Source organism: Dendrobates tinctorius, unplaced genomic scaffold (genome assembly GCF_039654945.1).
Source record: "Dendrobates tinctorius isolate UK_male_01 unplaced genomic scaffold, ASM3965494v1 ptg000224l, whole genome shotgun sequence".
In the NCBI taxonomy this organism is placed as follows: domain Eukaryota; kingdom Metazoa; phylum Chordata; class Amphibia; order Anura; family Dendrobatidae; genus Dendrobates; species Dendrobates tinctorius.
In genome coordinates this window covers 8,753,741-8,768,704 of record NW_027361891.1, presented here as the reverse complement: position 1 = coordinate 8,768,704, position 14,964 = coordinate 8,753,741, and the positions used below count along the sequence as shown (strand labels likewise).

General features: G+C 45.5%; 1 protein-coding gene across 4 annotated transcripts in view; it reads left to right on the top strand.

The window, feature by feature from the left end:
* The window catches only part of MDM2 (MDM2 proto-oncogene), a 49,557-nt gene extending 35,161 nt beyond the window's left edge, over window positions 1-14,396 (top strand). For all 4 annotated transcript variants that reach the window (XM_073555501.1, XM_073555504.1, XM_073555503.1 and 1 more), the window contains exons 10-11: window positions 8,780-8,854; window positions 9,397-14,396. In XM_073555501.1, coding sequence (XP_073411602.1) covers window positions 8,780-8,854; window positions 9,397-9,948 — 627 coding nt within the window. In that variant the 3' untranslated portion in view covers window positions 9,949-14,396. The remainder of the gene's footprint in view (window positions 1-8,779; window positions 8,855-9,396) is intronic.
* Window positions 14,397-14,964: the final 568 nt, after the last annotated feature.

The following is a 14,964-nucleotide window of genomic DNA, read 5'->3' as shown; positions in this document are numbered from 1 at the left end:
GAGCATCGCTCCGCGTATCCTTTCCCGCACCGAGGGACACCTCTGGGACTTTTCCCCAGACATCTATTTTTCGTGTTTATTATTTTATGAAGAAGAGACAGGGGCAACAGATCCTATAGAAAGGATCCGATTTCCCCAAACCAGCAACGGGCGACTACGTGCGAGAGTCCCTCCACATCTCCTCTCCCGCGACGTTGGACACTATGCCAGACTTAGCCCTGTCCACCCCTAGGTATCGAAACCATGGGCTTGCACAGCGGCACAAGACTAGTCTGTGCGCCCCCACTGCTCCACCAACGCATGACGGCGGTGCTGCACGGCGGCGGACGGTCCCTCTCCTCGCCCCTACAGGGCAGACGGAGTCAGGGTGCCTGCACCGTCCAAAAATGGATTACCTCATAGCCCCTGCTGAGGGCAGGTATGGATGGCTGGGGAGAGCCCCTGGGACGTTTCAGGTTAGCGTGGCAGGTTCTTGGATTCCTCTCCCTGCTCCCTCCTCCTCTCCTCCCTCCCTATACCTACACGTGGGCCGCAGGAAGATTTCCCAGCGGTGGTGGAGGAGAGCGCTTCATGAGGGTGCCGGCAGGATCGCCGGGATAGCGGGGCCGCCAGGGTGCCCCCGCCTCCTGCGGTGGGGCATCGTTAATTTAGCCCGCGGCTCCGGCCTGGGGACGCGGGCGGAAGTCCCGCCTTCAGCGCGAGTCTGCGTCTGACGTCACTTCCGGCGGCGCCCCCTCCTGGCCGGGGCGGGCGCCAGATAAGATGGAGGCCCCGCCGGTAGTCCGGGGTAGGCTGTAAGAAGCTTGCCGCAGAGCACCGTCAGCGCTAGCGGGAGTGCGGAGGGAGCGGGAAAGAGGACTGCAGGACCGGGTAAGTGTGACCCCGTCCTGAGGCCACGCTAGGCCATACAGTTGCCCCCTTCTCCTCCTCATTCACCCTCCTCAGAAGGTAGAATAAAAAAAAAAAGGGAGAAGCCTGTTCCAGCAGTATGTCTGGAAAAGGAAAAGCGCACACATCCTTCTATGCCGCATGTGTTTCCTGTGGGGTTAGGTTCCCACGAGCGCAGACCAGTAAATTATGTGAAACCTGTGACAACGAACGCGCCCAGGAGCCCTCCCCTGCGACAGAGCCCAGAGGTCCGGAACCCCCTGAATGGGCGGTATCACTCTCGCGGTCTATGGTTTCACTAACTAAGGCAATTGAGACCCTTCAGGCCCCGGATAGGGGTAGAGATGACGGCTCCCCTGGTTGGGAGGGTTCTGCCTCCTCACATGAGCCGCCGGCCTACAGGGGCCGCACTCTCTCTAGACAGGTACATAGGAAGAGAACCCATACTGTGTCGCCAGGCCCCTCCGGTGCTTCAGCATCTGCGAGTGTGGCATCATGCTCCCTGTCACCCTTTTCAGGGAGCGAGCAAGGTTCAGTAGAGGACGTGGAGGAGTCCTTGGACCTGGACACCCCGGGGTGTCGGGAGACGGTAGACAGTCTCATTGAAGCCGTAAACCAGACCCTGGGTATTGATGATGTCACCCTAACCGCAGGCCATAAGGTGTCTTTTAAAAAGGCCCGGAAGCCGCGTAGAGTGTTCAGCACTCATCCGGAGTTCGAGGATATAGTGCAGCGGCACCGGGAACGGCCAGACAAACGGTTTTCGGGACAACGGACGCTAGAATCAAGATATCCATTTGCGCCAGAGCTCTGTAAAAAATGGGCAGAGTCTCCGGTGGTGGATCCCCCGGTATCCCGCCTGGCCTCAAGGTCCCTATTGTCAGTGCCTAGTGGTTCCGCCATCAAAGACCCCACGGATCGGCTCATAGAGGGATTAGCGCGCTCGGTGTATGAAGCATCGGGATCGGCGCTCTTCCCTTCCTTTGCGGCAACATGGGTAGCCAAAGCCATGATGTCCTGGTCAGATACTTTGAATGGGATCCTGCAGGATAGAGAGTTGCCAACAGAGGTGGCCGAGATAGCAAGTCAGATCGCGATGGCAGGTGACTATCTAACGCATCCTTGGATGCAGCTAATAGCGCAGCACTTGCAGCAGCGAACGCAATCGCCAGTAGAAGAGCCTTATGGTTAAGGCTATGGCGGGCTGATTCGGTTTCTAAAAAATCCCTGACTTCCCTACCCTTTCAGGGCAACCGACTATTTGGGGAAGAATTGGACAAACTTATTTCGGACGCAACGGGGAAAAAGCAGTTTTCTCCCACAACAGAAGACAAGGACGCCGTTTCGTCAACCTCAGGCGCGTTTTCGGGCATTTCGCCCCCCCAGGTGGACGGCAACAGCCAGTGCCTCCACGCCCGCGCGCTATAATCAGGACAAGGAGCGTCAGGTCACCTACAGGACCAACCCGCTGGGCAGGATGCGGGGATGCCCGCCCAGGGCAAGGGGGACCAGGTCCCAGAGGCCCTCTACAAAATGACTCGAGACGTGCGGTACCCGAGGACAGCAGGATTGGCGGACGCCTGCGCCGGTTCTGTCACATATGGGTCGCGGTGGCACGCGACGCATGGGTGACAGAGTTGATATCCTCCGGGTACAAGATAGTTTATAAAACTTCCGCAGACGTGATTTTTTCCTTCCCGGCTTCCCAAAACAAGGTCTCGGGCAGAGGCATTGCGGGGGGCCATCGAGGTACTGCAGCGCAAAGGGGTCATTGTCCCGGTACCGAAGGACGAAAGAACCCAAGGTTTTTATTCCAACCTGTTCGCGGTACCCAAGAAGGATGGAGCAGTAAGGCCGGTTCTGGACCTAAAGCTCCTGAACAGGTTCGTCAGGGTCAGGCATTTCCGCATGGAATCCCTCCGGTCGGTTATATCCTCCATGGTGAGGGGAGAATACCTGGCCTCGATCGACGTTCAGGATGCATATTTACACATCCCTATTTTTCCCCCGCATCAGAGATATCTACGGTTTGCGATCGAGGGGCGGCACTTCCAGTTTGTGGCCCTGCCTTTCGGTTTGGCCACGGCCCCCAGAGTATTCACGAAGGTGATGGCGGTCGTCATGGCCATTCTACATTCTCGGGGCATAGTGGTTTTTACCATACTTGGACGACCTCCTGGTAAAGGGTCCGTCCCTTCCAGCGTGCAAGGAGAATGTCAGAATCACATTGGATACCCTGTCGCGCCTAGGATGGGTGGTCAACAGGAAGAATTCATGCCTCACACCGGCTCAGAGGATTGTATTCCTAGGGATGATATTCGATACCTCCCAGGGATTGGTAATTCTCCCTCAAGACAAGGCTCGGGCACTCCGACAGGGAGCTCGAAGACTCCAACAGCCAGGCCCCCATACTATCCGATTCGGGATGAGGGTCCTGGGCAGGATGGTGGCAGCGATGGAAGCAATCCCGTTTGCTCAGTTTCATCTCCGTCCCCTGCAGCATGCCCTGTTAGCATCTTGGGACAGGAGCCCGTTCTCGCTCGATCACCCGTGCAGGTTGCCCGCTCAGGTCCGACGGACTCTTTAATGGTGGACACGCGATCTATCGCTTCGGCAGGGGAAGCCCTTTCCTCCGGATCATTGGTTGGTGATCACGACCGATGCGAGTCTCTCCGGTTGGGGGGCAATCTTCCGTCACCACACGGCGCAGGGGCAGTGGTCGCCTCGGGAAGCTCGTCTCCCTATCAATCTGTTGGAGATTCGGGCAGTGCGGTTGGCCTTGCAGCAGTTTCAACACATGCTAGCGGGATACCCAATTCGGATTCAGTCGGACAACGCCACGGCAGTAGCGTACGTGAATCACCAGGGAGGCACACGCAGCAAGGCAACCATGCGCGAGATTGGACATGTGCTCCACTGGGCCGAGAGGAGCCACTCGATCTCAGCGGTTCACATTCCAGGCGTCGAGAATTGGGCAGCAGATTTCCTAAGCCGCCAGGACATCGCGGCCGGAGAGTGGTCACTGCACCCCGAGGTGTTCCAGCAGATTTGCCAGCGCTGGGGAACACCAGACGTGGACCTGATGGCCTCCAGGAAGATCGCCAAGGTGGGCGTATTCGTCGCCCGGTCTCAGGACCCGCGAGCAATCGCAGCGGATGCTTTGGTGCTACCCTGAAACCAATTTCGGCTCCCATACTTGTTTCCGCCGCTGCCACTTCTTCCGAGGGTCATCAGAAAGATCAAAACGGAGGGGGTTCCGGCAATTCTGCTGGCTCCGGACTGGCCCCGACGGGCATGGTACGCGGATCTGGTACAACTCATCGCAGATGTGCCATGGCGGCTACCGGAACGACCGGATTTATTGTCCCAGGGACCAATCTGCCACCCGAACTTAGGGGCCCTCCGTTTGACGGCATGGCCATTGAATCTTGGGTGCTGACCCAGGTGGGTTTTGGGCGCGAAGTAGTCGCGACAATGGTAAACGCTCGGAAGCCAGCCTCGGCAAGGATCTACCATAACACTTGGAAGGTTTTCTTCCAGTGGTGTCGGGAACACGGGGTTCCGCCATTGTCCTTCTCGGTGCCCAACATCCTGGCTTTCCTTCAGTCCGGACTAGATGCAGGTTTGGCGCCAAGTTCCCTTAGGAGACAGATATCGGCCCTGTCGGTCCTGTTTCAGCGAAAGATTGCTACCAATTTGCAGGTCAGAACGTTCCTGCAGGGGGTCGTTCATTTAGTGCCCCCCTTCAGAGCGCCATTAGAGGCCTGGGACCTTAATCTGGTCCTGACTGTCCTGCAGGAGGCCCCGTTTGAGCCATTACAGGAGATTTCATTGGCATATCTCTCCAGGAAGGTAGTGTTCCTGGTAGCCATAACGTCCATTAGGCGGGTATCAGAACTGGGAGCGTTATCTTGTAGAGCCCCTTTCCTGACCTTTTTTAAGGACAAGGTAGTCCTTAGACCTCCGCCGCCTTTTTTACCAAAGGTAGTATCCTTGTTCCATATTAATGAAGACATTGTGCTGCCTTCTTTCTGTCCAGCGCCAGTGCACAGAGTGGAAAAAGCTCTCCACACGTTGGATCTGGTAAGAGCTCTCAGGAGGTACGTGTCGAGGACAGCACCCTTTCGCTAGACGGACTCGCTGTTTGTGATCCCCGAAGGGCGCAGGAGGGGCCTCGCAGCCTCACGGTCAACCATAGCCAGATGGATTCGCTTAACCATTCAGGAGGCTTACCGTATTAGAGGCACGCCAATTCCAGCAGGGATTGGAGCACACTCTACTCGGGCAGTGGGCGCCTCTTGGCCGCTTCGGCACCAGGCTTCGGCAGAACAGGTATGCAAGGCAGCAACCTGGTCCAGCCTGCACACTTTTTGTAAACATTACAGGGTGCATACTCAGGCTTCGTCAGATGCGAGCCTGGGCAGGAAAATTCTCCAAGCAGCAGTGGCACACCTTTAGACAGGAAAGCATGCGGCTTGGATTGGTAAGTGTTATCCCACCCAGGGACTGCTGTAGGACGTCCCACAGTCTCTGTGTCCCCCCAATGAGACGAAGGAGAAACATGGATTTTTGTGAGTACTCACCGTAAAATCCTTTTCTCCGAGACGCTCATTGGGGGACACAGCACCCACCCTGATAGCCGGTTGGCTCATGTTTATTATTTAATATGATTTTTGTTTAACACAGGGTGATCCTTTTTCAGACATATGATTTGTGGCATTAAGGCTGTTTTTTGTATGTTCTCCTACTGCTTTTGCACTAAACTGGTTTCCGCCCGCTACCGGGGCGAGGGTGTATGCGGTGGAGGAGGAGCTAACTTGTTTTTTGTATGCCTAGTGTCAGCCTCCAGACGGCAGTAGCACACACCCACAGTCTGTGTCCCCCAATGAGCGTCTCGGAGAAAAGGATTTTACGGTGAGTACTCACAAAAATCCATGTTTCTAATCTACAACCTCATTATTCAGGTTAAATTGCCATGTTGGTACTTTGAGATAAGTGGGTTTTGGATTCCAGTTTGGGCACTCGGTCTCTAAAAGGTTCGCCATCAGTGCCCTATTCACTCAACTCTCTCTTCTCCAGTCCATCTTGCCAACTGTGTTACTACCCACCTAACTTAAATATTTAACCTCTTTTCTCCAGTATTTTTACCTCTTCATTCCGGTATCTTTCCCTTTTCATTCAAACTCACTGTTATAACCCCCCTTTTTAAAAAATAAAAAATCCCTCAACTGCCAGCTAACTTTTAACCTGTCTCTAATCTTCCCATTATCTCTAAACTCCTGGAATGCATGGTGTACTGCTGTCAAATCTGCTACCTATCAATTACTGTCTTCTTGACTCTTTACAATCTATTTCTGCTCTTTAAACTCTTCTGAAACTGCTCTTACTAAAGTCTCTAATGACTTGCTAACAGCAAAATCTAGTGGTCACTACTCCCTGCTGTTTCTTCTGGATCTCTTTGCCACATTTGACACTAGATCACCAGCTTCTCCTTACTATGCTCCGCTCTATCGGCCTCATTCTCTCCTGGCTCTCTTTCTACCTCATAGAATCATAGAATGGTAGAGTTGAAAGGGACCTCCTTGGGTCATCTGGTCCAACCCCCTGCTCAAAGCAGGATTCACTGAATCATCCTAGACAGATGTCTGTCCAGCCTCTGTTTGAAGACTTCCATTGAAGGAGAACTCATAGCCTCTCATGGCAGCCTTTTCCACTCTGCTTTGTTGGTCTTTTTTTTTTTAAAATGTGCCCAAAACTGGACACAGTATACCAAATGAAGTCTGACTAAACAGGTGTGGACGGCAATAATGACTTCACGTGATCTAGACTGTATGCTTCTGTTAATACATCCCAGAATTGTATTTGACTTTTTTGCTGCTGCATCACACTGTTGACTCGTGTTCAGTCGGTGATCTATTAGTAAACCTACGTCTTTTTCTCATGTGCTGTTGCTTAGCCCTCTTCCTCCCAATCTGTATGCTTTTTTCATTTTTATTGCCCAGATGTAGTAGTTTGCATTTTTCCCTGTTAAAAATCATTTTGTTATTTGCTGCCCACTGCTCAAGTTTATTATATCTTTTTGAATCCTCTCTTTTCTCTAGTATTAGCTATCCCTCCTAGCTTTGTGTCATCAGCAAATTTTAGTCAGTTTACCCTCAATTCCTTCATCTAAATCATTGATAAAGATGTTGAACAATACAGGGCCCAGGACAAAGTTCCGTGGTACCCAACTTGAGACATTCTTCCAACTGGATGTGTAGCCATTTAAGACCAATCTTTGGGTCCGATCACTAAGCCAGTTATGAATCCACCTAACAGTTGCCTTATCTATTCCATACTTAGTAATTTTTTCAATAAGAATGGTGTGAGATACTTTGTCAAATGTTTTGATGAAGTCAAGATATACTATATCTACAGCATTTCCCTGATCCACCCAGTCAGTGATTCTGTCATACCTCGTAAAAGGAAATTAAGTTAGTCTGACAAGACTTATTAGTTACGAACCCATGCTGACTATGGTTAATCACTTCATTCTTATCCAGATACTTGCATACATGCTGCTTAATAATTTGTTCAAAGATCATTCCTGGTATACAAGTCACACTCCCCAGCCTATAGTTCCCTGGGTCCACCTTCTTCCCCTTTTTGAAGATAGGAATAACATTTGCTCTTCTCCAGTCTTCTGGGTCTTCTCCTGTTCTCCAAGACTTTTCAAAGATTTTGGAGAGTGGTTCAAAAATTTCTTCTGCTATCTCCTTCAGTACTCTGGGGTGCAATTCATCTGGATCTGGACACTTGAATTCATGTACTGTATGTTAGTTAAGTTCCCTCACAAGTATTCCCTCACTGCCTCTCTGATCCCTCTTTCACTGTATCTTTTGCTGGCTATAACTCCTGTACTCTTCCAGTTACTATTGGGGTTCCTCAAGGCCCAGTTTTATTCCTCTTCCTTATCCATCTATACACCGCTTCTATTGGATAAACCATCAGTAGATATGGTTTCCGGTATCATCTCTATTATGAGGACACCAAATTTATACACCTCTTCTCATGACCTCACACCAACCTTAATACAAAATGCAAGGAATTGTCATGGCTAATGGCTGGACCAGGCAGCTTTTATATGAAAACTTATTTACTATGATGGCTGGATCATACATGACAAGCATGTTCTACCTTTTGTGTCCCCCTTATTTTCCTTATAGATTGTAAGCTTATGAGCAGATACCGCAGGCCTCCTGTAACTGTTAAACTGTTGCTTTGTATTCTGTCTGTACATGTTCCTGCTTAATTGTAAAGTTTTGCTGAACATGTTGGTGCTATATAAATACAATTATTTGGCTTTGACAAATCGTTATTGATTGATAGTCATGTGTTGATTACATGCGTTATAGCTGGGATCCACCAAATCACTTCTGAGAATGAATGACGAGGAGCATTGTTGTAACATGACATTCACCTCACTTTTCTTTTAGTCTTGCCTATGGTCGTATGCAATTTTGGCCAATGAACTGCAGCATGAGTCCAGCGGTGCATTGAATGGGAAAAGGCTGCAGTTTTCGCTATAGCCAAGTGTGGAGCAGGGGTTACAGTTCTAAACCAGCGTTACTTCCCCTTTAATTTTCATTATTGTGCCGGTAATATGCCATTGGCTCAGATGCTGTTGCTACCCCATTTCAGTAGGAATTCAGTAATACATTTCACATTAATGATGCTGATTTTCAGTTTTGCCTATACATTTGGTCAGTGTTTTATGTGACATAACTTTAGTGTTGTGAAATATTCTGAATTGTGTGTTTCTGCCTTAGGCAGATGGTAATATCGTGTGCTGGGCTTTATATGTATACCATCATATTTTGGAAAACCAATTTGTTCTCTTTCCTGGCCCCAGGTTTATCAGGTGACTATATACCAAGCTGAAGATTCGGGTGACTCTTTTGATGAGGATACTGAAATCTCTGAAGCTGTAAGTATGGCTTTCCTCATATGTCACTTAAAGAAGCACTCCTCCTCCCATCAGTTTTTATCCTCTTAATACATTGCAGTCATCTTATTATATAGTACTGCATGCTTACAATTGCTCATTTTGCTGTTCTATCCAGGTAATTCTTCTCTTTTCCCTGCTCTGTATAGAAGCAGGTATTCTCTTGTCCCTGCAGTTATTCCCATCTTCAACTCCTGACCCAGCTTCTCCGCTCCCTCTGGTAGGGACTTTTGCAGTGACTTATGACTCCTAAAGGGAAAATTGGCCTCTTGTTTCTACATAGAGCTTAGAATGAGTCAATTATTAGTCAGATTTTAATCACGTGATGTCCTAGACCTAATGTACAAGAGAAGAATTGGCTGTGTTAGAAGGGCAAAATGAGCAATTGTAAGTACACAGTGCTATATAATATGACTGCAATATATTAAGTGGCTAAAAATTTTGATAATATATCAATTTGTTTTTCTATTCATTTGTAATTTTGTAGGAACGTTGTAATAATGTTTTTCTAAAAATCATTACAGGATTACTGGAAATGTTCACAGTGTGATGAGATGAATCCTCCGATTCCAAGATATTGTAAAAGGTGTTGGTCTCTTCGTAAAGACTGGCTTCCAGACCAAACTGAGCAGAAGAATTGTCCCGTTAAAAGAAAAACAATGGAGGATTCCTTAGAAGATGAAGGCATTGATGTTCCAGATGGCAAAAAAACAAAAGTGACTGAGGCGCAAGAATCAGTCGTCACAAAAAAAGAGGACGAGGGAATCCATAGCTCTGAATCTCAGGAAACTGAGGACTTTTCTCAGCCTTCCACATCTGGCAGCACTGCATCTTGTAGTCAGGAGGAGTACAGGGAAGGTGAACAGGAGGAAAATTCTGAACAAAGTCTTCCACTTTCGAGTGTTGAACCTTGTGTAATTTGCCAGACTAGGCCAAAGAATGGATGTATTGTCCATGGTAGGACAGGGCATCTCATGGCATGTTTTACATGTGCGAAAAAGCTCAAGAGGAGGAACAAGCCTTGCCCCGTGTGCAGGCAGCCAATTCAGATGATCATTTTGACCTATTTCAGCTAGTTCAAAAGATGCATCATGAAAATGTAAGAAATGGAAAACATTTAAACTCTTAGAATATATAAATGTTGAGAAGGGGACAGAAGATAAATCGTATTTTGACTTGAAAGAATAAAAAATGGCTTAAAGAAACAGATTACTACACCAGCATATCCTAGCACTTGCACATGTATATAGTTTTAATTTCTTCAGAGGGCTGAAAATAAAAGCAGTTCCTTTCAACTATTAGCATCAGAGTTAATGAAAAGACAAATAATTTTATACTTTGAGTTGATTACACCGACCTTGAGGGCAGTTTTTATGTTTATGTACTTTTCAGACAATAAGGACATGCAAAAACTTCAATAGAAAGTTTTAGTTGTGTTAGGCCCGAGCCTACAGTCTGTTATATTGACACTTGCAGGACTCTACCAGCGACCAGTTGCCTTCAGCTTGGGTTAGTTAGATTAGATGAGATATAATTCAATGAAGGAAGTACTATTAGTTTAAAGGGTGGAAATTGAGCATCTGAGATGCAGAAACCCCATTGATCACCAGGTGCAGCACCTGACCCCCCCAGAATACCACCTAAATGAGGATTAGTCACATGTTTCAACACGCTGCTATGCCTGAATAAACCATAAAGTGGCTCAGTTTCTGTCCTTTTGAGGTGCGATGCCCTCTGAATAGTCTGTACAGTTTACAAGATTGATATACGAAGTGAAATCGCATAAGCTCAGCATGTTCACTTGTTACTCAAGCCACCAGGTTCAAGATGCATTAAATACCATCAGTAATGAAGACTTAGGCCTGTTTCACACTTCCGTTGTCACCATCAGTCAAAATCCGTCGTTTGGCAAAAAAACCCAGATCCACCATTTCCCTTTGCGGATCCGTTTTTTTCCCCATTGACTTGCATTGTGGGCAGATTTTGACTGATGATCGTCCGTTGCGCCCGTGTTTGTGAGGATCTGCGACAATTTTGGCGTCCGCCGAGTTAACCGAACGGAGCCTGTAGCGTTTTTTTGCTTCACGGATCCGCATTTTCCCTTTTTAACCCTGAATCTTTTCTGGCTGCTGGAAGAAAATTCTCTCTCTCTAGCTCTCTCTTTTTACCATCGGCCGATCCGCTGTCCCCCGTTTCTGTCAGTCCGCCTGCGGATCCGTTTTCCGCTATTTTGGCGGATTTAGACTGACAGAAAAAACTGAAGTGTGAAACAGGCCTAATCGGTGAAATCCAAATGTTCATCTGACAAAACAAGGTTATATTTGATAGTAATGGCTGCTTTTTCTGAAAAAGCGATTTTCATACTGGGAAGCCAATGTAAAATTAATCCAGCATTTTGGCCAGTAGCTAAATTCTAGGTAGAATGGCTGCCTGGCCTTGTAAGAAGATTCCATGGGTTCCACTGTTCCATAATTTGTCTCTTGTGCCTAACCAACGGCACCTGAGGGTTCTGTCCCATAATATAGGAATTATAATTGCCATTGTGCTTACAGCATGTCTTTTTGCCTTAACTTTGATGACCCTTTTTTAACCAAGTGTCTGCAGTGACCAGTTATACATACCATTAAATTTTACATCCATGTACCTGGAGAATGAAATGTTCCACAGAAAAGGCAGAGCTCCCTAAATTAAGCCAAGAGATTGTGGCCTTTAAACTGGAAGAGGGATTACTGAGAAGGAAATAAAGTCAATGTATTTGTTTACTATTTAGTTTTTTAGATTGATGAGGGTTTTTTTTTTTCAGAAGTGAATATATTTGTGTTTTATTATAAAGATGAGCATTTCTCATATACATAATATTAAAACCTTAGTGCCTTGTACACAGTATTTCCTAGTGATTGTGAGCTAGAAAATCTGAAGACCATAATGTGAACTTTTGTACAGCAGTGAGCAGATACCTGATGATGATATTTAGGCATGTCCACCATATACCATAGCAGTCGTGTATGACGTGGCAACCAAGCTAATGTCTCAAAAATGAGAAATTACCTCTCTTTTTGTGTGTGTGTGTGTGTTTAGGCTATTTAGGCTGTAGTCACATATATCAGGAACAGTTTATGGACAGACATTGTATTAAATATATATTTAGTTTCACTAAATGAAAAATTAATAGGTCATAAAATACACCTTATGTGAACACTCCCTTACTCAAATGTCTTTAAGGGGTTGTCTGATACAGATTTTTTTTTTCAGGCTTGGATGTACTTAAAAGTGGCATACTCCTTTCCAGTGTCATGTGGATCTAGCACAGGCTTCCCTTGAAGCAAAAGCTGCAGCCAATCACAGGCTGCAGTGGTGCTCTGATATCTGAAGCGGTTCAGGCCCCCAGAGTGGCGTGTGCTGGCAGGGCGAGTATGCTACAGGTTTTTGTTTTTTATTTTTTTAAATTTTTTTATTTTAAGCTCGTCCATGTCTTTTTTTTTTTTTTTGTATATTTGACAAAGTACGCTAAGGTTTACTAATGTACAGTTTCAGTTCCTTTTCAACACCATTTTGTACAGAGGGCACATGTTCATGTGTTTTTTTGTTTTTTTTTATGAGACTTTGAGCTGGTCAGGTGACTCTTCATACTTAACAAGCCAAAGAAATTGTCCAATCCTAAATTTTGATTGCATGATGTTATTGGGTTACTTTACTGTATGAGTGGACTTGGTCGCTTACTAGCTTATTGCATCTCACCCCATTGATATTTGATTTTAGATTTTTGCGGGGATTTATACCAGGGCTGTGGACTCCCGACTCCACAGCCCTAATTTATACCATTCAACCAATATTTGATAATGTGTAATATTTTTCTTTTTTAAAGAAACCTTCTGAGACCTTTGGATTATTCTTTAGCTAGTTTCATCCCCATCTGTTTCCCTGATTTGATGTTTGCATTAATTGAATACAGTTTTTTTTTTTTTTTAAAGGTGAAACTTCCCATAATATATAGTAATTTAACTTGTAATTTGAGATTTCATAAAAAATTTTGACAAGTCTATAATAATATCAAATATCTTATAATTGGTAATAACGCTGAATCATTTCTCCATTTAGCTTGTTCTAATATAATAGTGTTTTATTTTTATCAATTTTGGATGCATAGCGTGACAAAGAAATCTTGTGCACAGTGAATTTAGGTTCAAATGTTAGATTTTTGGAATAGTTACTAGGCTCTGAACATCTTCAAGCACTTATTATTGATCTATAGGGCTGCATTCACACTAAGTATGTAAAATCTGCACTCAATTTTTTTTCCTTTAAATATTAAAAAAAAAAAAACTCTTTTGGCATGTAGAAAAGTAAAACTTTAAAGAAAATTTCTATTCTCATTTGAAGTATTCATGGTGTCTGTTCTTATCTATGATGAAAAAGGAAACCTGGAAAGTCGGAACAAAGGATGATTGGATTAGATAAAGGGTGTTTTGGACGCTAGATACAGGAAAGGTACTGTCACACTTAGCGATGCACCAGCGATCCCGACCAGCATCGCTGAGTGGTCGCTAGTGAGCTGCCACACAGTCAGATCTCGCCAGCGACATAGCAGGGGTTGGGGGTCGCTACTTATCTGTCAGATGAGGCGATCCTGACGTCCACGCCACAGGAAGCTGACGTCGAGAAACGGAACAGGACGATCTCGCTCGTTCAGCGATAACCAGCGGTGGAGTTGGTCGGAGGTAAGTATCAGACATAGCGATATCGCTAGCAATATCGCTGCTGCGTCACAAAAACCAGTGACGTTACAGCGATATTGCTAGCATTATCGCTTAGTGTGACAAGCCCTTAAGAAAAGAATTACAATATACATATAGCACGGACTACCATCTGCCGCAATCCAATCTTTTTAAAAACTACCATAGTTTTGTGGTTATGTATCACAAAAGGGTCTCCTAAATCCCAAGTTCTACTAGACATTTAGACAATAGTAGTTTAGGCTTTTTCTTTAGTGTTCACTTATGATTATAGTGTGGTATTTGACCTACAGTTGCAGTGTGAATTAAATGTCTTCTAATTATCATTTTAGTTATTTATTTTAGTCTTCATCTCTTGTTCCCAGCAATTATCCTCTTGCTGTATTAAGCTATGTTATCCTCATGTTTAGGCTAGGACTGATACATTAGGTGGATGTCATTTGGTGGTGTTTGTCTGCATAGCGACCCATTGTAAATAATTATTAGACTGTTAAGTTTTTACTTTTTTTTTCTCTTATGTATGTTAAACACCGGAGACCTATACGTTCCAGTTTACATAACAGACCCTCTAAACATGGTGTGAACATAGCCTAATCCAGATATTGAGCAAAGAATGTGACGGCTGCTTTTTGGTAATTTCTCCTCTTAGCAAGCACCTTGTTAATTATTTTTTTTACTGTTATAAGAGTTGATGTCCATATTCTTACTCTCTGCCTAGAATATTTAACTAAAATGCACTGTAATTAACTGTAACATCTAATATATTTATATATTAAAATTATTTAATGATGCCTATTTGTGGCCTTCATTTGTTGGGGTATCCAGATTTGTTCTATTGTATGATGTAAATTGTGATAATGCTTTCAGGTTATTTGCAATAAATAAAAATCTTTAAGGCTGCCTTTAGAAAACAGATAATTGACAAACAAGCTTTTTGTTAAAGGGTTTGTCAGGTCTAAAATGGTATGTCTGCAGTCACTGTGTGACTGCAGACTTTTGAATACCCCAAGCACTGTGCGCTTTGAGGATTTGCTGGTTTTTGAGCTGGGAATGGCAGTGATGCATATGTTATGCATAAACCTGGTCAGACCCGACTAGAGGGCACAGCCTAAATCCATACAACTGTTGAGTGAGGCCACGGCTTCTCTATTTGTATGGAGCGAGGATGTGACCACTAGAGTGTTTTTGCCCGGAGTACACATACCACATACATCACCGCTACATCCGACACAGAAATCTGTGAATCATCACAGCTCACAGTGCTTGGGCTATTCAAAAGTCTGCAGTCAAACAGACTGCAGACTTATCATTTTAGACTGGACAACCCATATCCAAATGTCAATTGGATAGTTTATACCA